Source organism: Stegostoma tigrinum, chromosome 5 (assembly GCF_030684315.1).
Source record: "Stegostoma tigrinum isolate sSteTig4 chromosome 5, sSteTig4.hap1, whole genome shotgun sequence".
Classification (NCBI taxonomy): domain Eukaryota; kingdom Metazoa; phylum Chordata; class Chondrichthyes; order Orectolobiformes; family Stegostomatidae; genus Stegostoma; species Stegostoma tigrinum.
In genome coordinates this window covers 58,100,959-58,126,122 of record NC_081358.1, presented here as the reverse complement: position 1 = coordinate 58,126,122, position 25,164 = coordinate 58,100,959, and the positions used below count along the sequence as shown (strand labels likewise).

Genomic DNA, 25,164 nt, shown 5'->3' with positions numbered 1-25,164 from the left:
AAGGTGCCCCATAAGATTACATCAATGTGGACTAAGGGAAGTGGCTGAATGGAATGTGCACTGGCTTCAATTCAAAAGGTAGAGAGTGGAAGTAAAGTGAGATTATTGAAAATAATAGGAGGTGGGAAGGTGTGTAGTGCAAGGATCTGCTGAAATTACTGCTGTCTGCAGTTTATATAAGAACGTAAGTAATAGCAGCAGTAATAGGCCATCCGGTCCATTGAGCCTGCTCTGCTATTCAATAGGATCTGGCTGATCTTTTTGTGGACTCAGCTCCATTACCTGCACACTCATCATAACCTTCATCTCCGTTACTGTTCAAAAATCTATCTCTACCTTAAAAAGGTATTCAACGAGGTAGCCTCAACTGTATCACTGGTCAGGGAATTCCACAGATTCATGACTCTTTTGGTGAAAAAGTACCTCCTCAACTCAGTCCTAAATCTGCTGCTGAAAATTTTGAGACTATGCCTCTCCTAGTTCTGGTTTCAGCCAGCACTTGAAACAAACTCCCTGCTTCTATCTTGTCTTTTCCCTTTATAATGTTTCTGTAAGATTCCCCCTCATTTTTCTAAATTCCAATGAATATGGTCCCCGTCTACTCAATATTTCCTCATAAGCCAATCCTCTCAACTGTGGGATCAACCTGGTGAACCTTCTCTGCACCCATCCAGTGCCAGTACATCCTTTCTTAAGTAAGAGACCAAAACTGTGCACAGTACTCCAGGTGTGGCCTCACCACCACCCTATACTGCAAATCCTCCCTCTTTTTAAACTCCATCCCTCTGTCAAGGAAGGACATTATTCCATTTGCTTTTTTATTTATCAGCTGTGCCTACAAACCAACGTTTTGTCATTCAGGTACAATGATATCCAGGTCCTTCTGCATAGCAGCGTACCACAATTTTTCACTATTTAAATGATACTCCATTTTGCTACTATTCCTACAAAAATGAATGACCTCACATTTACCAAAATTGTACTCCAACTATCAGACCCATGGCTACTGACTGAACCTATTAATATCCCTCCACAGGCTTTTGGTGTCTTCTGCACACTTTGCTTCACCATTCGTCTTAGTGTCATCTGCAAACTTTGACACACTACACTTGGTCCCCAACTCTAAATCATTTAGCCACTGATCGCCAATTAGAAAAGCATCCATTTATTCCCATTCTTCACTTTCTGTTAGGTAACCAATCCTCTATCCATGCTAATACTGTACACCATTATCTTATGCAGCAGCCTTTTGTGTTTCTCCTTATCAAATAACTTCGAGAAAGCCAGATACACCACATTCACCAGTTCCCTGTTGTCTACCATACACATAATGTCCTCAAAGAATTTCAATAGATGAGATAAACATGACCTGCCTTTCATGAAACCATACCTCATCTGTCCAATGGATCAATTTCTACCCAGGTGTCTCACTATTTCTTTCTTGATGATAAAGTCAAGAATTTTCCCCACTACAGAAGTCAAACTAATGGGCCAATAGTTACTCACCTTTTGCCTACCTCCTCTTCTAAACAGTGGTGTCACATTTGTTGTTTTCCAATCTGCTGGAAATGTCCCAGACTCCAGTGAATTTTGGTAAGTGGCCACAAGCACATATGCTATTTCCCTCTCTATCTCTTTTAGTACCCTGGAATGCATTCCATCAGGGCCAGGAGACTTGTCTATCTTTAGCCCCCCCCATTAGCTTACCCAACACTACCTCTTTAGTGATAATGATCATTTCGGGGATCTCACCTGCCATAGATTACTTGTCCCCAATTATTGGCATGTTGTGTCTTCCACTGTAAAGACCGAAATAAAATGCCTATTCAATGCCTTGGCCATTTCCTCCTTTCCTATTATTAAATTCACCTTCTCATGCTCTAAAAGACCAATGTTTAGCTTAGCCACTCTTTTTGTTTTATATCATTGTAGAAACCTTGAAGATCTTTTTATATGCTAAGCTAGTTTACTCTCATAACCCATCTTACTTTGCTTTATAACTTTTCTCATGGCTTTCTGTTGACCTTTAAAGATTCTCCAAACCCCTAGTTTCCCATGAATCTTTACAATTTTGAACGCATTAGCTTTCAGTTTGATACCCTCCTTTATTTCCTCAGTTATCCATCACTGATTATCCCTTTTCCTGCAGTCCTTTCTTTTCAGTAGTAAATACTTCTGCTCAGCACTGTAAAAAGTCGCTTTGAAAATGCTCCACTGTGCTTCTATTGTCCCACCATATATTCTTTGATTCCAGTCTACTTTAGCCAACTTGTCTCTCATCCCATGTTAGTCTCCTTTGTTGAAGCACAAGATACTGGTGTTGGATTTTACCTTCTCACCCTCCATCTGCACTTTAAATTCAAACACACTGTGAGTGCTCCTTCAGAGAAGATCCCTAACTTGAGATCATTAATTATTCCTGCCTCATTACACCGGACCAGATCTAGAATAGCTTGCTCCCTTGTGGGTTCTATTACATACTGTTCGAGGAAAGTGTCGCAGATGCATTCTTTGAACTCCTCCTTAAAGCTGCATGGACCAACTTAGTTTGATCAATCAATATGTAGATTAAAATCCCCTTGATAATTGTTGTTCCATTTTTGCATCCATAGTTATTTCTTTGTTTATTGCCTGTCCCACTGTGATGTTGTTATTTGGTAGCCTATAGATTATGCCTATCAGTGATTGTTTCTTCTTGCCATTACTAATTTCCACACAAATTGATTCAGCCTTATTCTTCATAGAGAAAATGTGCAGCAAATGATGGAGAATTTCAGCCAGCCTGTCAGCACCTGTGAAGAGAGAAACAGAGTTAATTTTTAAATCCAATATGACCATTCTTCAGAATTCAATGTCTCATTATTGATTATATGTAATTAAATGTGCAGAAGTGATTATATTTATACAATACAAAGTGTGAATGATGACTATATCAGGCTGAAGATTCCCATTCTGTGAAGGTAATTCTGGAAGCATGACAATAGAACATAGAGGGCAACCATGTTAGGGAACGTCTCAGGGATGTTACAAATCTGATCTTCTAGCTGTCCTTTGGAGGTGGTCAGCCATTTATGAAAAGGCCTAAATTAAGGGTCATGCTGCAAGAAGAGTATCCCCACTGTGTTTGAAAGTTGCCAACTGAATGGAGATAGCCTCCCTGCTGCATATTAGAATATGGCTCTATGCCCCGTTGAGAGGGCTGTGAATGTGAAAATGTACATTGTGACTGAGAATGATAAATGTAAGATACATAGAACAGGTTGATTGAGAAAGTAATGATAACTCTGATATAACTACAATTCTAACCAAACTTGGAGTTGATTACGCCTAAAAGATCATTTATGTTTACCTTTAATCAGAGTTAGAGATGGCAAGAACTGCAAATGCTAGAGTCAGAGATAATGCAGTGTGGAGCTGGAGGAACACAGCAGGCCAGGCAGCATCAATGGAGCAGGAAAGTTGACATTTCAGGTCAGGACCCTTCTTCAGAAATGGGGATGGGGAAGGGAGCTTAGAAATAAATAGAGAGGAGGGGTACGGCTGAGGAAGTTAGGTGGTATCGTGATAGGTGAGTGCAGATAAGGAGTGGTAGGGATTGGTCAGTGAGGTGGGAGGGGCAGATAGGTGGAAGAGAAGATGGACAGGTTGTGTCTGGTCAAGAAGGCGGGAATGAGAGGGGAGGTTGGACACGGGATGAGGCTAGGCGTGGGGACAAACAACAACACCTTCCGGTCACAAACCATTTTAACTCCCCCTCCCACTCTTTGGGTGACATGTCCATCCTGGGCCTCGCCCAGTGTCGCAATGACACCACACTCAAACTGGAGGAGTAGCACATCATATTCCACCTCAGGAGCCTACAGCCTAATCGCCTAAACATGGATTTTACCAGTTTTAAAGTTTCACCCCCACCTCCGGCTTCATACGATGACAAACCCTCCCTTCCAACTCTGCCTCCTTGACTTGACACAACCTATCCATCTTCTCGCCCACCTATCCGGCCCTCCCATCTCATTGACCAACCCTAGCACTCCCTACCTGCACTCATCTATCACCATCCTTCCCCAACCCCACCCCTCCTCTGTCTATTTCTGAGCTCCCTTGACCCTCCACCATTTCTGAAGAAGGGTCCTGACCCAAAACATCAACTTTCCTGCTTTTCTGATGCTGCCTGGCCTGCTGTGTTCCTCCAACTCCAAGCTGTGTTATCTTTAATCAGAGATAAGTGTGTTTACGCTGATTCTTTTTGATAGACTGTGAAATTTGATTTAGTTTAAAATACTCATGGTGCCATTCTGTCGATTAATTGCTGGGGTTTTGGAGTACTTCTCAAATGCTAACAATCTCTAACAGGATTGCAACAGTTTGAATGTTGATCATGTATGGTGGAATCAGTGAATATTGATAATATACAGTTCTGTTTCTAAATATTTTTGACGAACAGTTCAGTCCGAATATGTTATGTGCAGTTCACCTTATGAACTACGTGTACACGAATCCACATGTCCAGCAGAGATTCATACAGATGATCCCCGGAATGTTAGGTTTAACGAATGATGAATGGCTAAGGATCCTGGGATTGTATTCATTAGAGTTTAGAAGGTTGAGGGGAGATCTAATAGAAACTTACAAGATAATGTATGGTTTAGAAGGGGTGGATGCTTGGAAGTTGTTTCCGTTGGGCGGGGAGACTAGGACCCGTGAGCACAGCCTTAGAATTAGACAGGCTAAATTTAAAATGGAAATGAGGAGACATTTCTTCAGCCAGAGAGTGGTGGGCTTGTGGAATTCATTGCCATGGAGTGCAGTGGAGGCCCGGACGTTAGATGCCTTCAAGGCAGAGATCAACAAATTCTTGATCTCAGAAGGAATCAAGGGCTACGGGGAGAGTGCAGGGAAGTGGAGTTGAAATGCCCATCAACCATGATTTAAATGGTGGAGTGGACTTGATGGGCTGGCTGGCCTTACTTCCACTCCCATGTCTTATGGTCTTATGGTCTTATGAACCGAAGTGTTCCTTATGTGCAATTCAGTATGTGACTGTAGACTTTTTACCGTTCAAATGATGAAAGTTAATGAGATAAAGTTCACCATATGAATGGGTGTGCTGCTCTAACTGTGAATGATGTTTATGATTTCACATCTGAATATTCAAGACATAAAATTTAAAGCGGGAAGGTACTTTCCATGCAGTTCACTCAATGGATGTTGAGCATAGTAGTTCAGTATGTAGCTATAAATGATTTAGTGTGTGAATCACTTACAATTCAATGATTGAATGTTGAGAATGTAATTTTAATCTAAAAATGTTGGCCATGATAAATTCAACCTGAGAATTTGACTTATCAATGGTATAATGTATGAATCATGACTTTAGCCTTCAGTTTGTGTGTGTATTCATCACGTACAATGCGACAGAAAATTCTTTTCATGTACATATCTAAATTTTGAGAGTCATTGATCTACAACTCGGTGTATCTTTTTCATACAAGATACAGCATATGAATGTTGTTTATATGTAATTCAGTGTGAAACATTGTTCATATACATTTCAGTACTGTATGTTGGCTATTGTAATTGAATATGCACAACACACACTGAATTGTACATGAACAAGGCATGTGCACTGAGGTATATATGAACAATACTTGCACAATGAATTATTTCTGAACAATTACACACTGAAGTATTTTTGTACAGCATTCATACACTGTGTGCATTAGTACAACATACACTGAAATGAATATGAACAATATTAACAAATGAAGCATATGTTAACAACAGTTGTACGCTGCATTGTATATTGAATGCGCAATAAATGAATTACACGTGAATAACAATCACACTGAACTATATGCGACCAACAGGTTTCACACTTTGAATTGCATATTTACAACACTCACACTGATTTGAATAGTGACAACATGAATGTACTGAGTTGTATGTGAACAATATTCACACATTGAAATGTATATGAAGAAAACACATGATGAATCCATCTGAATAAAACTCACACTCAATTGCGTATAAACTCCATTTATATAATTAACTGCATAGGAACTACACATGCACAGTGTTTGGATACAAATAATGCATATGCTGAAATATTTAGGAACAACACTCATACACTAAATGTACATGAGCACATCTATGCAACTTCACACACTGATTTGTATATAATCAACGTACATACATAGACACACTTTGAATTGTATGTAAACAACACATATGCTGAATTTTAAGTTAACAATACTCACACTGAAATGTAAATGTACAGGACACAGAAATAATTCACTGTGCAAGTATTGCTCATACATAATTCAGTTTGTATGTCTTGTTCATGTACAATTCAGTGTGTGAGTATTGTGCATATTGAACTCACTGCTCTGTGTTTAGTATGCAAGGGTTGATCATATACGATTCAGTGTGCCTTTGTATATAAATCAGTGAATGTATTGTTCATGTAGAATTCAGAGTGTTATGTTGTTCATAAACAATTCAATGTGTAGTGATCGTATGAAATTCATTGTGTGCAGTTTGTATGCACTTCAGTGTATGCATACTTTTCATGCACAGTTCAGTGTGGGAGTTTTGATCATATGCAATTCAGTGTGTTAATATTGTTTTAATACAATATTAAGAATGGCTCATTCATTTACAATTCAGTGTGCACCTTCATATGCAATTGTATGTGTGTATACAAAGGTCAGTGTGAGAGTGTTGTTCATATACAATCCTGTGTAAATGTGTGTTGTCAAATGCAATTCAAATTACGAGAGTTTTCTCCATATACATGTAAAAGTGTGAGAGTTGTTGATCTACAACTCACTGTGTCTTTTGCATGCGCTCATGTACATTTCAGTGCATAAATACTGTTCTTAACCATTTCAGTATCTGCTTTGTTCATATCCAGTTCATTGTGTGCATGTACTTCATATACAATTATTGTGTAAATGAAGTTCACATACAATTCAATGTATTTTATTCATATACTTTCCAATGTATGCATGTTGCACACATCCAGTTCAGTGCATTCGAGTTGTTCACATACAATTAAATTAGTGTTGTACATATACAAACAGTGTATGAACGTTACACATATGCAGTTCACTATGTTCGTTGTTCACATGCAATTCAGTGTGTGGTATTTTTCATATACAATTCAGTTTGTGAATGCTGTTCGTATACATTTCAGGTGTGCATGTTTTTCATATGCATTCATATAAATGTTATTTACATACAACTCTGTGTGTTCATTTTATTCATATGTAATTAACTGTTTGAATATTCTTTATAGGCACTTCTGTGCATGTTTTTCATATTTATTTCATGGTTAGAGTGTTCACATAAAGTTCTCTATGTGAGAGTTGAGCCTATATAATTCCATGTGTGAATGTTGTTCATAAACAAGTCAGTGTATGTGTGTGACAAGCTGTTCACTATTCAGTAAGTGATGCTCATTTACACTTAGTGTATGCATATTGCTCATATACATTTCTGTCTGTGTGTACCTCACATACAAGTGCTGATCACATACAATTTAATGTTAGTCTTTTTCGTATATAATTCAGTGTGAATACTAATCACATAGAGTTTGCTGTGAATGTTGTTCATATACAGTTGAATGTGAGAATTTTGGTCATACAGAATTCAGTGTGTGTGTGTTGTTCATATGCAAATCAGTGTGTGAGTTTTATCCATAAATAGTTCAATCTGTAAATGTTTGTTAATATGCAGTTCACTGTGTGAATATTGGTCATATACAATTCAGTGTGTTTAATCATGCACAATTCAGTGCATGTGTTTTGTTCATGTGCATTTCATTGTGAGAGTGTTGTTTCCATACAATTCATTATGTGAGAGTTGTTCATGTACAATTTGGTGTGGGATATTATTCAATAATACACAATTCAATGTGGTGAACATAAACAATTTATTGTGAGAGTGTTGTACATTTCCAGCATGTGTTGTTCATGTACTGTTTAGCCTGAGAGTTGTATATAAGCAAACAGTATGTAGTGTTATTCCTAAGCAAAGCTGCATATATGTATTTCCTGTACAATTCAGTGTGTATATGTAATACATATATAGTTCAGTGTGGGTGCATTTTCCATATTTAATTCATTGTCAGTGTGTGTGTGTTCATTTCTAATTCAATATGTGTGGTAATCATATACAATACAGTATGTAAATGTTGTTCGGATACATTTTAGAGTGTCTATAATGTTCGTACATATTTCAGTGTGACAGTGTTGTTCACATCCAATTCAGTTTGTGAAACTTGTTCATATACAATTTGGTGTATGAATGTTGTTTACACACAAGTCAATGTGTGAATGTTGTTCATAAACAATTCAGCCTGAGAGTATTGGTCATATACACTCCACTATTTGTTGCACATGTACAATTCTATGTGTATGTGTTGGTCAATTAAAATTCAGAACGTGAATGTTGTTCATGTATAGTTCAGCATGTATATGTATTTGTATACCATCCAGAGCCTGTGTGTGTGTGTGTGTGTGTGTGTGTGTGTGTGTGTGTGTGTGTGTGTGTGTGTGTGTGTGTGTGTGTGTGTAACAACTCAAAGTGTGAGTTGCTAATATACAATTCAGTTTGTATTTTGCTTATTCAATTTAGTGTATGAATGTTATTCATACATAATTAAATAAAGATGTTGTTCATAGACACTTCAGAGTGAGTGTTCTTTACATAGAGTTCAGTGGGTGAGTTGTTCATACACAATTCAGTGGGTGTGTTATTCATTACAATTCAGTTGTGGACGCTAGGAAGTTGTTTCCGTTAGGCGGAGAGACTAGGACCAGTGGGCACAGCCTTAAAATTAGAGGGGGTAAATTTAAAACTGAAATGAGATGACATTTCTTCAGCCAGAGAGTGGTGGGCTTGTGGAATTCATTGCCGCAGAGTGCAGTGGACACCGGGACGTTGGATGCCTTCAAGGCAGAGATCAACAAATTCTTGATCTCAAAAGGAATCAAGGGCTATGGGGAGAGTGCAGGGAAGTGGTGCTGAAATGCCCATCAGCCATGATTTAAATGGTGGAGTGGACTTGATGGGCCGAATGGCCTTACTTCCACTCCTGTGTCTTATGGTCTTATGTGTGATGGGTGTATGTTCATAGACATTTCAATACCTTTTCAGAAATAATTTGGTGTGTGGATCTTGTTCATATGCAATTCAGTGTGTAAATGTTCACGTATAAATTATTGTGTGTGTGTTGTTCACATCCAATTCTGTGTGTAAACTGTGTTCATATACCATTCAGTATATGTGTGATGCTTATATACAATTCAGTGTTTGATTGTCGTTTACGTACATTTCAGTGTGAGAGCTTTGTTCAGATAAAATTAAGTATGTTGTACAATTCAGTGTTTCATTTTACTCATAAATAATTCAGTGTGTACAATTTGTTCATGTACCATTTATTGTGTCTGTGTTATTCAGGGTCAATTAAGTTTTGTTTTAAATTCTTTTTTAAATTAATTCCATCCCTAACTGCACTTAGAAGGCAGTTGAGAGTCAACCACATTGATGTAGACCAGCAAGGTAAAGATGGCGGTTTCCTTCCCTAAGGGACGTTAGTTAAACAGATAGGATTTTCCAACAATAGACAATGGATTCATGACCATCATTAGACTCTTAAGTCCAGATTTTGTGTTTTTTAATTGAATTCATTGAATAAATATTGTTCATATTCAGGCTCGTGTGACGATTGTTCATGTACAGTTTACTGTGAGTGTGGTTTATATATGGTTCAACGTGTGAAATGTTGTTCATTTGCAATTCAGTTCAAGTGTTGTTCATATGTAATTCAGTTTGAATGTTACTCATGAACATTTGTGTATGTTGTTTGTGAACAATTTACTGTGTGAACATTATTTATATACTATTAAGTAAGTGAATGTTGTTCATTTCAGTTTGGTATGTCCATGTTCTTCCTACACTATAAGGTGTGAGAATGTTTATATACCGTTCAGTGTTTATGTTGTTCATGTACAATTCAGTGTATGTTCATATACAATTCAGCTGCAAATGTTCAGGTATGATTCATTGTGAATGTTGCTCATATACAATCCACTATATATATGTTGTTGATGTACAGTTCAGTGTGTAAGTGCATTACAGTGTGAGTGTTATTCATATGCCATTCAGTGTGTCATTCTTGTTCCTGTACCATTCAATGTGAGTGCTATTCGTATCCAAAATTATGTGTGTATATTATCACACAGAAGTCAAAGTTTGGATGTTTTCGATATACAATTCAGCATATGTGTTGTTCATATAGAATTCAGTGTGTGTTGTTCATATGCAACCCAGTGGGTGAATATCATTGATGTACATTTCAGTATGTTGTTCATATGTATTTTAGCTGTTTTTCACGTACAGTTAAGTATATAAACATTGTTCATGTATAATTCAGTGTGTCTAAGGTTCTTGAGTAGGTTTGTAGCTCAGGTTGTGGATGCTGTGGTTGGTGCATGCACTGGGCTGGTTTGTTAGTTTGCAGACATTTCATTACCTTGCAGGGAAACATCATTAGTGCAGCCTCCGATGAAACATTGTTGGGTTTTCCCACTTGTTATTTAAGCTCTGGGGTCCATTGGAGTTGATTGCCTCATTTCCAGTTTTTCTTTGCAGTGGTGTGTATATAGGGTCTAATTCTACCTGTTTATTGATGGCCTTATTGGTAGAGAACCAGTCCTCTAGAAATCCCTGTACTTGTCCCTGTTTGGCTTGTCCCAGGATCCTGATATTGTCCCAACCAAATTGTTGGTTATCATTGTCTGTGTTTATGGCGACAAGTGATAATTGGACATGTCTTTTTGTTGCTAGTTGGTGTTTGTGCATTTTCGTAGCCAGTTTCCCTCCTGTCTGTCCAATGTGATGTTTGTCACTGTCCTTGCATGGAATCTTGTATGTTACATTGGTTCTGTCCATATTTGATAAGGTGCCTTTGATTCTTGTTAGCAGTTGGCATAGGGTTGATGTAGATTTGTGTGCTATTCTGATGCCCAGTGGCCGTAGTCTTGTGTTCAGTTCAGATATGCTCTTCATGTATGGTAACATGACAAGTGCGTTGGGTGTGCTGTATCCTCCTGTTGTTGTTTGTGTGACAGGCATCATCGGACCCAACTGTTTGGGTATCGTTGTCTGTAAGTACTTGGTAGAGGTATTCTTCTTTGCAAAGTTCTGAGTTGTCGCAATGTGTTGCGGCTCAGTGGAACAGTGTTTTTACACAACTCTGTGGATTTGAGGTGGTTACTGTTGAAATTTAGGACTTCAACCATGTTTGGCCTTTCTGTATACTTTGGTCAGAAATTCCCCGTTGGCCCTGCGGTCTACCATCACGTCCAGCAATGAGATTGGTTTGTTCTTCTTTGGTAAATTTGATGCCGGTGAAAATGTTGTTCATAAGTTGGTGTGTTTTTCTATGTTAGTCCATTTTAGGATAACAAATGTGTTGTCCAAGTAATGGATCCATAGTTTGGGTTGGATCTGTGGAAGGGCTATGCTGTTGAGTCTCTGCATCGCTGATTCTGCTATTAGTCTGGAGGTAGGTGACCCCATAGATATCCCATTGATTTGTTCATAGATCTGGCCATTGAAGGTAAAAGGGGGTCATGAGGTGTAGGTCCAGTAATTTCAGCACATTGTCTGTGGAGATGGTGTTACTCGGGTCCAGTTCCTTCAGAAGTGTTGCTAGTGTTCCTCTTGTCAGTGAAATGTCAATCGATGTGAACAGGGCGGTAACGTCAAAAGGCACCATGGTCCCATCCTCATCTGTTCTTATGTCTTTGAGGGTTTTGAGGAACTCCTGGTCTAAGTGGATTGAGTGGGATGGGTTGTTGACGAGGTGCTTTAGTCTTTGTTGTAATTCCTAGGCTAAGCCATGTGTTGATGGCCTGGGAGAGAGACTATGGGTCCTGGGGGGTACTTCCAGTTTGTGTATCTTTGGAAGATTGTAGAATTGGTGTGTGTTTGCCCCTTTGAGTTTCATTTTTAGATAGTCTGCTTTGTCGATTTTTCCAGTCTGCTTGAGTCTCTTTAGCATGTAGATGATTTTATTTCCCAGTTAGGGTGTTGGGTTTCCATTTTTATGTATGTATTTGTGTCCACTGGCAACATCTGTGCTTCAATGATGCAGTCTCATTTGTTAAGAATTACTGTCATGTGCTCTTTGTATACTGGGAGGATTATGATGTTTTTGGGGGATTTTTAAGGTCCTTCCAGGGCCTTCCTTTCAGATGTGTTGAGGGTGTTAAGTTCATTCCGTCTGGTCAATGTCAGGTCCATTGCCTGTCTTATGGCTTGTTGTGTTTCCTCATTGATGCCATTGGTCTTCAGTGTGGATTATCATGTGGATAGGAACTCTGACCTGTTAGCATCTCTGTGGTTGTAATTGAGTCTAGTGTTAGTACAGCTTTCTGTGTCTGTGGTTTCCTGTCAGATAGGCTTCTTATCCAAGTGTCAATCTTTGGCTGTCTTTTTGGTTGGTTCATTTGGCTAGTTTTTCTTGTCGAATTTGTCTTGGTTTTGGCTTTTTGTTGACCGATGTTAATGTCTCATTCGAAGTCTGTTGTCCACTGTAGGTTGGTTGCTTCTAGGTATGGGGATTTTTGGTGCGTAACTTCCCTGTCATATGTGTGGAGACATTGTGGGCGTCATTAATCATTACCTTTACCCCTCTGTGGCCATTGTGCTCTGCTGTCCTCTGTGTCTGTGGGTTGTTGATGGGAGGTTTGTATCTCACACTGTGCGGTAGAACTTGGTTTCTGAGGCAAACAAGACAAAAACACCATAATCCTACCTGCAGACAAAGGGAACATGACAGTAATTCTTAACAAATGAGACTACATCGTTAAAACACAGATGTTACTAGTGGACACAAATACATATTGACAAGTGAAAAGAGACCCAATACCACAACTGTGAAATAAACTCAGCCACACGCTGAAGAGACTCGAACAGATCGGACAAATCAACAAAGCAGATTACCTAAAAATGAAACCTGTAGAGACAAACACCCCCCAATTCTACAATCTCCCAAAGGTACACTAACTGGAAGTACCCCTCAGACCCATAGTCTCTCTCCTAGACACACCGACACACAGGTTAGCCAAGGAATTACAACAAAGACTAAAGCACCTCCGCTCAGTTCGCAACAAACAACTGCACCTCCCAGTCGCAACACTTCCGCCATTTACAATCCGACCCCACCACCCAAGACATTTTTCCATCCCCTCCCCTGTCTGCTTTCCGGAGAGACCACTCACTCCGTGACTCCCTTGTTCGCTCCACACTGCCCTCCAACCCCACCACACCCGGCACCTTCCCCTGCAACCGCAGGAAATGCTACACTTGTCCCCACACCTCCTCCCTCACCCCCATCCCAGGCCCCAAGATGACATTCCACATCAAGCAGAGGTTCACCTGCACATCTGCCAATGTGGTATACTGCATCCACTGTACCCGGTGCGGCTTCCTCTACATTGGGGAAACCAAGCGGAGGCTTGGGGACCGCTTTGCAGAACACCTCCGCTCAGTTCGCAACAAACAACTGCACCTCCCAGTCGCAAACCATTTCCACTCCCCCTCCCATTCTCTTGATGACATGTCCATCACGGGCCTCCTGCACTGCCACAATGATGCCACCCGAAGGTTGCAGGAACAGCAACTCATATTCCGCCTGGGAACCCTGCAGCCATATGGTATCAATGTGGACTTCACCAGTTTCAAAATCTCCCCTTCCCCTACTGCATCCCTAAACCAGCCCAGTTCATCCCCTCCCCCCACTGCACCACACAACCAGCCCAGCTCTTCCCCCCCACCCACTACATCCCAAAACCAGTCCAACCTGTCTCTGCCTCCCTAACCGGTTCTTCCTCTCACCCATCCCTTCCTCCCACCCCAAGCCGCACCCCCCGCTACCTACTAACCTCATCCCACCTCCTTGACCTGTCCGTCTTCCCTGGACTGACCTATCCCCTCCCTACCTCCCCACCTACACTCTCTCCACCTATCTTCTTTACTCTCCATCTTCGGTCCGCCTCCCCCTCTCTCCCTATTTATTCCAGTTCCCTCCCCCCATCCCCCTCTCTGATGAAGGGTCTAGGCCCGAAACGTCAGCTTTTGTGCTCCTGAGATGCTGCTCGGCCTGCTGTGTTCATCCAGCCTCGCATTTTATTATCTTGGAATCTCCAGCATCTGCAGTTCCCATTATCTCTCTCTCAAAGACTAAAGCACCTCATCAACAACTCACCCCACTCAATCCATTCAGCCCAGGAGTTCCTGAAAACCCTCAAAGACGTAAGATTAGATGAGGATGGAACCATGGTGTCCTTTGACGTTAACTCCCTATTCACATCGATCAACATACCACTGCCAAGAAAAACACTAGCAACACTACTGAAGGAACTGGACCTGAGTAACACCATCTCCACAGACAATGTGCTGAAATTACTAGACCTACATCTCATGACCCACTTTACCTTTAATGGCCAGATCTACGAACAAATCAACAGGACACCTATGGGGTCACCCATCTCTGGACTAATAGTATAAACAGTGATGTAGAGACTCAAAAGCATGGCCCTTCCACAGATCCAACCCAAACTATGGATCCCAGGATGACACTTTCATCACCATCAAATGGACTAAACTAGAAGAAACACACCAATGTATTAACAACATTTTCACAGGCATCAAATTAATCAGAGAAGAAGAAAAGAATGAACAACTCTCATTCCTGGACATGATGGTAGAATACAGGACCAACAGGGGATTTTTGACCAAAGTATACAGAAAGGCCAAACATGGTTGAAGTCCTAAATTTCAACAGTAACCACCTCAAATCCACAGAGTTGCGTAAAAACACTGTTCAAATGAGCCACAGCACACTACGGCAACTCAGAACTTCACCAAAATAAAGAAGAATACCTCTACCAAGTGTCTAGAGACAAAGGATACCTGAACAGCTAGGTCCGACAATGCCTGTCAAACAAACAACAACAGGAAGATACAGTACACCGCGACACACTTGTCATGTTACCATGCATGAAGAACGTATCTGAACTGACCACAACACTCCTACATCCATTGGGCATCAGAGTAGCATACAAACCTACACCAACCCTACGCCAACTGCTAACAAGAACAAAAGGCCCCCTACCCAATATGGGCAGAACCAACGTAATATACAAGATTCCATACAAGGACAGTGACAAACATCACATTGGACAGACAGGAAGGAAACTGGCTATGATAATACACGAACAAAAACTAGCAACAAAAAACACAAACAATACTTATTCATCTCAATGTACACAGACAAGGAGAACCATCATTTGATGGGGACATTGTCAGGATCCTGGACAAGCATGGGGATATCTAAAGGCCTTGTTCACAACTAAGAAGGCCATCAATAAACACGTAGAATTACACCCTATATACACACAACTGGAAAGAAAAACTGGAGATCGGGTAATCAACTCCAACAGACCCCAAAGTTTAAATAACAAACAGGAAAACACAACAACATTTGATCAGAGGTTGCACTGATGATGTTACCCAGCTGGATAATGAAACATCTGCAAACCAATGAACTAGATCAGTGAGCAAACCAACCACAACTATTCAGTGAATGATCTTGTAAATTTCCCTGAATGAAATTTGACCATGCATGGCTTAGTTAGGGCTAATTTCCCTTCTCTTTCAGAAAGTGGCTTGATAGAGAACAAGATGTCAATTCACAGCTTGAAATTTTCTGAATGGTTAATTTTAATGAATGAAAATCATGGGGCTGTATGCCTGTGAATGCCTCAGATGTGTTCCTCCTGATGCTGCAAGAAGCATAAATTTGGCATAAGGTTGTGACCATTAACTATGCACAGCTAATGCCAGTTCATCAAGCAAGTAGCATGCACTCTTAAACCTCTAGATCAATGTGCTGTATAGCCAACTGATTGTTCTCTGAACAAAAACTAATTGAATTTAACAAAAAGCAGGTCAACCTGCTCTAAACCAGCACATAAAACATGATCAATTACTTTAATTGTTTGTCAAACAACCTTTTATTTGTCTTTGCTCAACTGATATTACTTTTCAAAAACAAATCAAAACAACATTCGCAAGGTTCTAATAAATTTGTATGTGATAATTTAGAGCTTGCTTATAATTGAAATACTTGGGGATTAGAAGAAACAAATAGTAGGGTATTAATCATTTGTGGAATAAAGTATAGAAGGTTATGAGAGTCATCAGCATGTGAAAGGTGCCATTGGAGACTTTGATCATGTGGAGGCTACAGAAAGGATTAATCAGGGATGACTAAGTAGACAGGAGGACTCTGATGTGTTACCCCATTTATCATGATTTTCTTAGTTACTAATTAATGTTTTCATTATGGCAGTAATTGTACCACTGATCAGCAGTAACAGGCTGTGACGAGAGGGTGGAATGAGATTGAGGATCAGCATTTTTGGGTGGATGGAAGCTGGTGGAGGTGATCAGTGTAATTTAAAGGGTTAATACTCAAATATGTAAATGATAAACTGGATTATTCATGATGTAAGAAACTGCATAACGCAGAACCTCTGAAGAGCGATGCTATTATGTCGATCTGATGCAAAGTCTGACTGTAGATAATTCATAGGATGTTGAAGCTAAGTAATGTTGAACATTCTTGAATGGAGCTGAGACTCAAGTCATCTCCCTTAAGCAGCACAGAGCATTAAACCTTTAGAAGCAGGAACCTCCTTACACCTGTAAATCAATCCAGGCTCTGACTATGATACAGTAGGAGACACTGCAACACAGCAGGACTATGTAGCACTGCTACAACCTCATCCTTCAAAAACGAGCATGTTCAGTTCAGTTTATGATCCAAAGGTATCAAGACTGTCAATCTTCATTCAATATGAACTTGTCATAGTAGGATAAAAAATTAATTATCAAGCCTGATTTTACATAACATGATCTGCTGTGCGTGCTTTTAAGTGTCAAGTCAGATCGATAGGCATCCTTGGAGTTCCAATTCTTCATTGACAATAAGCAAATAATTGATATAATTTAACTTTATTTCATGGCATTTCGCTTTTTTTTAATTTAAGCACCTGGAAACAGCCCAGTATTTTTAAACAGTTGTTTATGAAATGTGGGCTTTGGAAGTGGTGGTACCCCCATGTATATGCTGCCATTAACCTTGCAGTTTGATTATCTTTACTTAATTATATTTACGAGGATTTATTTTTCTGCCAAATCATTTCCCTTCTTTACTTTCTCATGAGGCATGAGTTGTTTTTGGATATGATTATAAGTCATCATAAGTACCTAATTTAGTTGTTAATCTAGATAGCAGAAGATGGTTGGAAAGGAGGGGAATGACAGGTGGGCTGCTAGAGATGGGGAGTAGGGTCTGAGGGTCCCTTATGCTGTTAAGTGATGTGAGGTGGTTGAGTGTGAGGAGGGCACTATTTGAGAAAAGTTAGGGATAACAGTTTAATGGATGGTGCTCCCACTGATAATCGGAAAAGGGAATGATTGGTGAGCCAGCTGAGAGTCTGAGTGAGGGATAGAGGAGTCGAAATGGATATTTGAATAAGTGAGTGAACTAGATGAGTGAGTTGGCGAACCAAACAGGTGACTAAGCAACCAGAGGGCTGTGTCAGTTGCTGACTGAGTGACTGCAAGAGTTTAGTGGGCAGGTGGGTAGCTAAATGAATAGGGAGGGCCCAACAGGTAGAATAAGAATTGGATTGAACTTAATCAGTTGTTGAATGAGTGACTTGGGAGGAAGGCTGAAGCTTGGTGGCTAGATGAGTAGCTGAGTCATAGAGGGATCTCAACGGGCAAATGAGTGAGTGAGTGACAACACGGTGAGTGTTGGGAGTGTGAATGAGTGAATGGGACTGGACCTCATACATATACACCTTACCCTACCCCCTCCTACATCATCCTTCTCCTGTCTTCCCCATCCTCTTGCCAAATTGCAATATCCTATCCACAAAGAACATGACAGACAAGACAAACCCATGATGAAAGCCAACCCACTTCTAGTCTCTTTTCAGGTGATTTCCACTGAGTCCATCTCAGAGTGTACACTATCAGAGGCAACTAAGGTCATTGCTGGTTAAACACAACTCATTAGTTTCTTCCGGGTCCTTGTTTCCTTCCCTGGTGATCATAGTTTAGGGCCTCATCTTTTTCTGAGCCTTGCTCTGTTTCTTAGCTGAAAAATGTGAAAAAAATATTTTATTAGTTAGCTCTGCTGTATGACATTTGTTAATGGTCATGTTAATGAATTATTTGTTTAAATGATTAATTTATCTCTTTAGATTTTTATCTGAAATTCGTGTTTACTGGTGTGTTAAACATCATCATCTTGAAATTTGCCCACCAATTCCCCAAATAAGTTACAAATTCAAATGTTTTCCTATCTCCAGCAAGTGAAATTGCTGGACAACCCTAAACAAAAACTTAATTGGTCAATGTGCTTGTTAAGAAGAAAGGTCCATTTTACTTTTATGGATAAGGTCAATTGGATGATCTATTCAATACTGTGTCCCCATTCTGTAGCACACAAAACAAAGTATTTGTGGATATTTTCTTTGTTGGAGATGCAGCTCTGGATTAGGTAGGATGGCACTGTGGCTTAGTGGTTAGTACTGCTACCTCATAGCATCAGGAACTGGGGTTCAATTCCAGCCTCAATCCATTGTCTGTGTAGAGATTGCATGTTCTCCCTGCATCTGTGAGGGTTTCCTCTGGGTGCTTTGGTTTCCTCCCACAGTCTGAAGACACACAGGTTAGGTGGATTGCCCACAGTAAGTTAACCCATAGTGTCTAAGGATGTGCAGGCTAGGTGGATTAGTGTTTTGAAATTCAGGGATAGGTTGGGGTCTATGAATGGTTCTGGGGCGGATACTCTTTATAGGGTTGTTGTGAACTTGATGGGCCAAATGGGCTGCTTCCACAATGCATGAATTCTATGATACCTGAAGCCAGGCTTATAGAAAGTGCCATTACCACTTCAACACAAGGGTTTTCAACAAAAGATATGTTTTCTTGTTATTCTCATTAACCAAAGATTCTTAAGCCAATTAACATTGTTAATTGTTACAAAGGCCTTGCCAGCCAGTAAAGGAAGCTATTAAACTTGTAACAAGTGCATTGTATTTCCTACAATTTGTACTAATGAGGGTTTAAAAGAAGGAGTGCAGTGGAAAGATCTGGTCTATTGAATTATTGAACATGCTAGTTACTCCAGACATTGCACTTCATTTGCCAGGCTGTGAGATGCCAATAGTCAGATGGGTCCAGTGTTGAGTAGAATGGGAAAGAATCTGAACTGGAACTATTTGCCCAGTTGCTTTCCCACAACATAGTTCATAGCTTGCTGGGAATCTAAGAAAAAGAATTAAATTACCCACAGGAATCAGTCTCCTTTAGATATAGACATATATATTATACTAAGGTAATCCATGTTCTCATGTTGAACACTCTGCTTATCATCATAGAATCATTACAGTGTGGAAAGAGGCCCTTCAGCCCAACAAATCCACACTGACCCTTGGAGTTTCCAACCCAGACCCATCCCTCTATAACCCACCTAATGTACACATCCCTGAACACTATGGGCAATTTAGCATGGCCACTCCACCAAGCCTGCACATCATTGGATTGTGGGAGGAAACTGGAGCACCAAGTGGAAACCCATGCAGATACAGGGAGAACGTGCAAACTCCATTCAGGCAACCGTCCGAGTATGGAATCAAATCCAGGTCCCTGGCACTATGAGACTGCAGTGCTAATCACTGAGCCACTGTGCCGCCCAAAGTACAGGAGCACTGTGTACAATCTTTGCTTGCTTCCATTTCCTTAACTGCATTTCAGGCGCTTCAGAGAATAAAAGCCTGAGTGATTGAATGTGGTAGATTACACTCAACAAGCTGAACTAGCAACACTTGACTGTAAGGGGAGATTTTAAAAACAGAAATGGGAAATAATCAATTAACAGCAGTTGCAGTGATGAGGAATATGATGCTGCTTTATGAGAAGCAGTTATTAAGGCTTCATTTTAACACTGTGTTTTTGATAATGTGATGAATCCTTCTTTAGTAGGTACAGGACACTAACAGATTCCAAAGACATGAGATAATCAAAGGATTAAGAGAGCAGTGGAAATAAGCACAATAACTATCACAAGAAAAAAATGTGCAAGGGGAATTTATGGGACTGAAGGCCAACAAATCCCCTGGACCTTATAGGTTTCATGCTGGAGTGTTAAAGGAAGTAATTACGGAGATGGTGAATTCATTGGCAGTAATCTTCCAAGAATCCTTTGATTCTGGAAAAGTCCCAAAGGATTGGAAAATGTTCGATGTAACACCCTTATTCATAAGCATGGGAGACAGGTAACTATAAGCCACTTAGCATAAAATGTGTCATTCAGAAAATGTTCATGTAGAATACACAATATAATTAAGCCGAGTTAGCATAGCTTTGTGGAGAGGAAATCATGCCTGACACATTTACTAGAATCCCTTGAGGAAGTAACGAGCAGAATGAATAAACGATATTCAATAAGGTATCACCATGTAAGGCTGCTTAATAAGATGAGTCCATAGTTTTGGGGAAAGTGTATTGGCAGAGAATTGGCTAATTAATAGAAGGCAGCGTTGGAATAAAGGGGGCATTGTCAGGATGGTAATCTGTAACTCGTGAAGTGTAGCAGGAGTCAGTGCTGGGGCCACAGTTATTTACAGTATTTGTTAATAACTGAGATGAGACAAGTGGATATATTACAGTCAAGTTTAACAATAGGTGGGGAGGCAAAAAGTAAGAATGGCAAAAAGAGTCTGCAGAAGGGTATAGAAATGTTAAGTGAATGGGCAAAAATTTGGCAGATGGAATATAATGTGGGGGAATATGAAATTATGCACTTTGGCAGGGAGAAAAGAAGAGCTGAAAATTGTTTAAATGGGGAATAAACTGCAGAAATCTGCAGCACAGAGGGGTTCTCATGCATCAATCACAAAACTGGTAAGGAAGGGCTGTCAGTAAAAAGGAAGGAAAACTCACTGCTGGCTTTCATTTCAAAAAGAACGGAGTACAAAAATAGTATAAAATTATACAAGGCACTAGTTAGATCAAATCTGGTATAATGCAAACAGTTTTGATCTCCTTATGTAAGGAAAGATATACTGGTATTGGAAGCAATCCAGAGAAGGTTCACTGGACAGTTCGGGGAAAAGACGGATTTTCTTATGAGGAGAGGTTGAGTAGGCTATGCTTGTACTCACGTGTTTAAAAGAATGAGAGGGAATCTTTTTTGAACGTAGAAGATTCTTAGGGGGCCTGACGTGGTAGATGCCGAGAGGCTGTTTTCCCTTGTGGAAGAGTCTAGCACCAGAGGGTAAAATCATAAAGTGTGAAATCGCCCATTTAAGGTAGAGATGAGAAGGATTTTTTTTCTCTCTCTGAGGGTAGTGAATCTGGAATTCTTTACCACAGAGGTCTGTGGAGGATAGATTGTTGTGTATATTCAAGGTGTTGGTAGATACAATTTTATCTGGTAGATAATCCAGGGTTATGAGAATGATTCAGGAAAGTGGAGTTTAAGAACATCAGGTCAGCCATAATCTCATTGTCTGGTGAGCTATTCTCTTAGTAAGTCCACTGAATCTTGCACTTTGTCTAAATAAAAAGAAAGGTTTCTGATCCTGTGCCAGATTGTATCAAGAATATATTAGTTGGGTCTAGGATTGTAATGATAGATTTTGAATGAGTAAAAGTTTTGTCCATTGAATCTTTGTCTGAAGCCATTAGTGGTCTCAGATTCAACAATGGTAATCAGATGTCGTTAGAAAACAACTAATTGAGTTTGTGGTATTAGTTGGTTAGTGTGGTCAGAGTGGGAATTGCTTTGGATGATTGCAATAAGCAGATTCCACAGCATTTTGACAATTGTATTGATTCAATTAACTTAGGCAAGGTGGAGTGAATCAATGGTATGTAGATAAGTGGCACTTCCCTCTTATACTGTCATTCTCCCAGTTAGGATGTGGGTTTGATTCCTTTTCTTGACCCACTCCTTCAATTTTAATTTTATAAGGAAGGTGGCATTGCCAATTATGCGTACGTTAGACTGTATATTGTTCAGTATCAGAAACAAATCAACCAAATTCCTTAAAGTTGCAAATAATTTGTTTTTTGCAAAATATGTATTACTCAAATAAAGGATATGTATTCTGCCAAGCCTGGAGAAAAAAGAAAGGAATATCTCTACAGAATGTTATCTTTGACCAGGTAACAGTTAAATTCAGAAAAGAAAGTCATTGAAGTCTCTGCTTGGATCAGTCATGCTGGTTGAATTCTCTTTATTGAAGACAAAAATTTAGAGTGCTATTAGTTCTTTTAAAACCCTCCACCCATGATAATGAGATCTTCCAATGAGTTTTCAATGTGCAAATGTAGATTAAAAAGCATTCCAGAGAAAGAGACAGACAGACAGACAGAGAGCAAAGATATTTCCCCATGTGTAAAGTTCTCTCTGACTGTGTTCAAAACAGCATTTTTATCACTCACAAACTGGGTCTTGTGACCTCTTTCAGAAATGTTACAGAATTGGTGTCTCCATTCAATCATTTTGTTCTTTACAAATACAACATTTTTGCTGCTGTAGCCAGTGCCCTTTGATCTATATATCACATATCTGTATATTCAGTCAGCAATATTATTAATTGATGCTTTAGATAATGAATCTTCATAACAACTCAAATTTCTGATCTGAAATCTTCCAGGTGAGGCAAAATGGACAAGTGTTATAGCTCTGTATGACTTAGTACTCTGTTTGCCGTTCACTATTCCACCAATAGCATATAAATATTAATATTCTAGTCCTTAGTCAGTACTCAGTCACTGTCCCCTTTCACTGTTCTCAATTTTGTACAGTGCTCATTGATGGTTACTCAAGGAAGTATGCCCTAATCAACATATAACAAATCTGAAGTTATCCTTGCAAGTTGTCCCATTTTCCTCAACACATTCTTCCTAAAGTACAAGTAAATCAAAGTAAAGTGTACAACAGCCCCTTCTTTTGATTGTAACACCTGTGTCGTCTGTCAATTCCACATTCTGTTTGGTCAATAGCCTATTAGTGTATAAAAGTATTATCGGCATCAGTAGATTGTTGAAAGAGGTTTAAGAATTGTATTTCCCAAAGGATTTGGGTGCTGACTCAGATTTAATGGAACTGTAGCAATTGGGTTTTAGGTGATAGTTACAGCTTGCCATAGGAGTTCAGGGGTCAAGGCAGCCACTACATCTGAGTTAACACAAAGATATTTTTGATCAGCCAGTTCAAATGCATTAGGACACACATTTGGAGGAGGTGGGCCTTGAACCAAAACATTCTACCTCAGAGATAGGGACACTGCCACTGCAACTGTTAGGAGTTTGCACATTCTCCTCGTGTCTGTGTGGGTTTCCTCCGGGCGCTCCAGTTTCCTCCCACAGACCAAAGATGTGCGGGCTAGGTGGATTGGCCATGTTAACTTGCCCGAAGTGTTCAGGGGTATGTGGGTTATAGGGGATGGGTCTGAGTGGGATGCTCCAATGGGCGGTGTGGACTTGTTGGGCCGAAGAGCCTGTTTCCACACTGTAGGGAATCTAATCTAATCTAAAAACTGTGCCACACGAGGTCTCTGAGTAAACATACGCCATGGTGTAATCTAACTGCATCATCTATCTTTTGGTCAACGTATTCACAAAGTCAATTCATCATATCTGTGTCTCTATTTGAACAACTTGATATCAGCTTCCAGTTTTTTTTTAAATTTTTAACATTCATTTCAAAGTCATGTTGGTTTCTGGAATATGAAACTTGGTCCATTTCTAATGACTTGTCAATTTACAAACTGTCTTTGCAGTGCAGTCATTTGACCTGTAAAGTCAGCTGTCTTATAATTAAACATTCTTCTTGCTGAAGACTGGCCACACCACTGAATTCATCATAATGAAACACTGAAAAATGCAGAACTAGTGTCTTTAGAATGGAATTGACAAGGTGTAATGTGCTCTGCAAGTAGGCTGAAGGGCTGAAAGAGAGCTTTTGATCCACCCTTTATTATTGTGAACCTTTTTCTTTTTTCATTAGATTTATTTGAGATTTCTTGACTACGAGATGGAGAATTCAAATGAATGTAAGCGCAATTTTGTGGCAATATATGATGGAAGCAATGCAGTGGAGGATCTTAAAGCCAAATTCTGCAGCACTGTAGCCAATGATTTGATGCTTCGCACAGGGTTAGGCGTCATTCGTATGTGGGCTGATGAGGGAAGTCGGAGCAGTCACTTCCAGATGCTTTTCACATCCTTTCAAGAACGTATGTACTATTTGGATTCTTTTTAATTTCTTAAAATTGCTTGACCAGGCCATATTGTACATGGTTAACAAAGGTTTCCTACATCAGCATGAGACTTCAGAAGAATCCTCTAAAGAGTATTGTCATCTATGTTTGGCATTCTGATCATGCAGAAAAAATCTGAAGTAACAAAATAATTGTAGCATTAAGCACAAAACACAATTTTGATAGTAACTTTGCCAATATTTTAAGTGAATCATTTTTTTCTCAAAGGTTTCACCCTAAGAGGCTGTGTTCAACCAGATATAGTGGCAATAATCCACCTTCATGGAAGTTAACAAGAAATCAAAACCAGTTGTTTTAATTCTACATAAATCATTGGTCCAGATGAGTGATTTTGGGCTGTTTGCTATCAAAATACATGATTGTATTGGAGTATTGAGTGAAGGGTGTCATTGGCCAGAACTTGCTGGGAAAATGCCACCTGGTTTTAAAGAAAAAGTTTGAAAACCACAATTTCTGTTGAGGAAGTGATTACTTTAGAGTTGCAAATTTCTGCAACATTTTTGGCCAATTTCTGCCTTTCCATAACAATCTGTTTTTCTTTTTCGAGGGATGTGGGCATTACTGATAAGGTCAATATTCATTTTCCATCCCTAATCACCTTTGAATTGAGTAGCTTCCTCAGCCATTTCAGAAGACTGGTAGAGGCCAACCGCATTACAATGGAAGTAGTGTAATATATTGGTCTGACCGGGTAAGGGTAGTCAGTTTCCTTTCTGAA

The 25,164-nt window shown here is 39.7% G+C and overlaps 1 protein-coding gene across 6 annotated transcripts in view; it reads left to right on the top strand.

Moving 5' to 3' along the window:
* neto1l (neuropilin (NRP) and tolloid (TLL)-like 1, like) overlaps nucleotides 1-25,164 on the top strand; it is a 222,583-nt gene that overhangs the window by 119,647 nt on the left and 77,772 nt on the right. For 3 of the 6 annotated variants that reach the window (XM_059646009.1, XM_048528540.2, XM_048528541.2), the window contains exon 7: nucleotides 24,173-24,401. The exons of the other annotated variants lie outside the window; for them this stretch is intronic. In XM_059646009.1, the coding sequence (XP_059501992.1) occupies nucleotides 24,173-24,401 (229 nt within the window). The remainder of the gene's footprint in view (nucleotides 1-24,172; nucleotides 24,402-25,164) is intronic. 6 annotated transcript variants of the gene reach the window in all.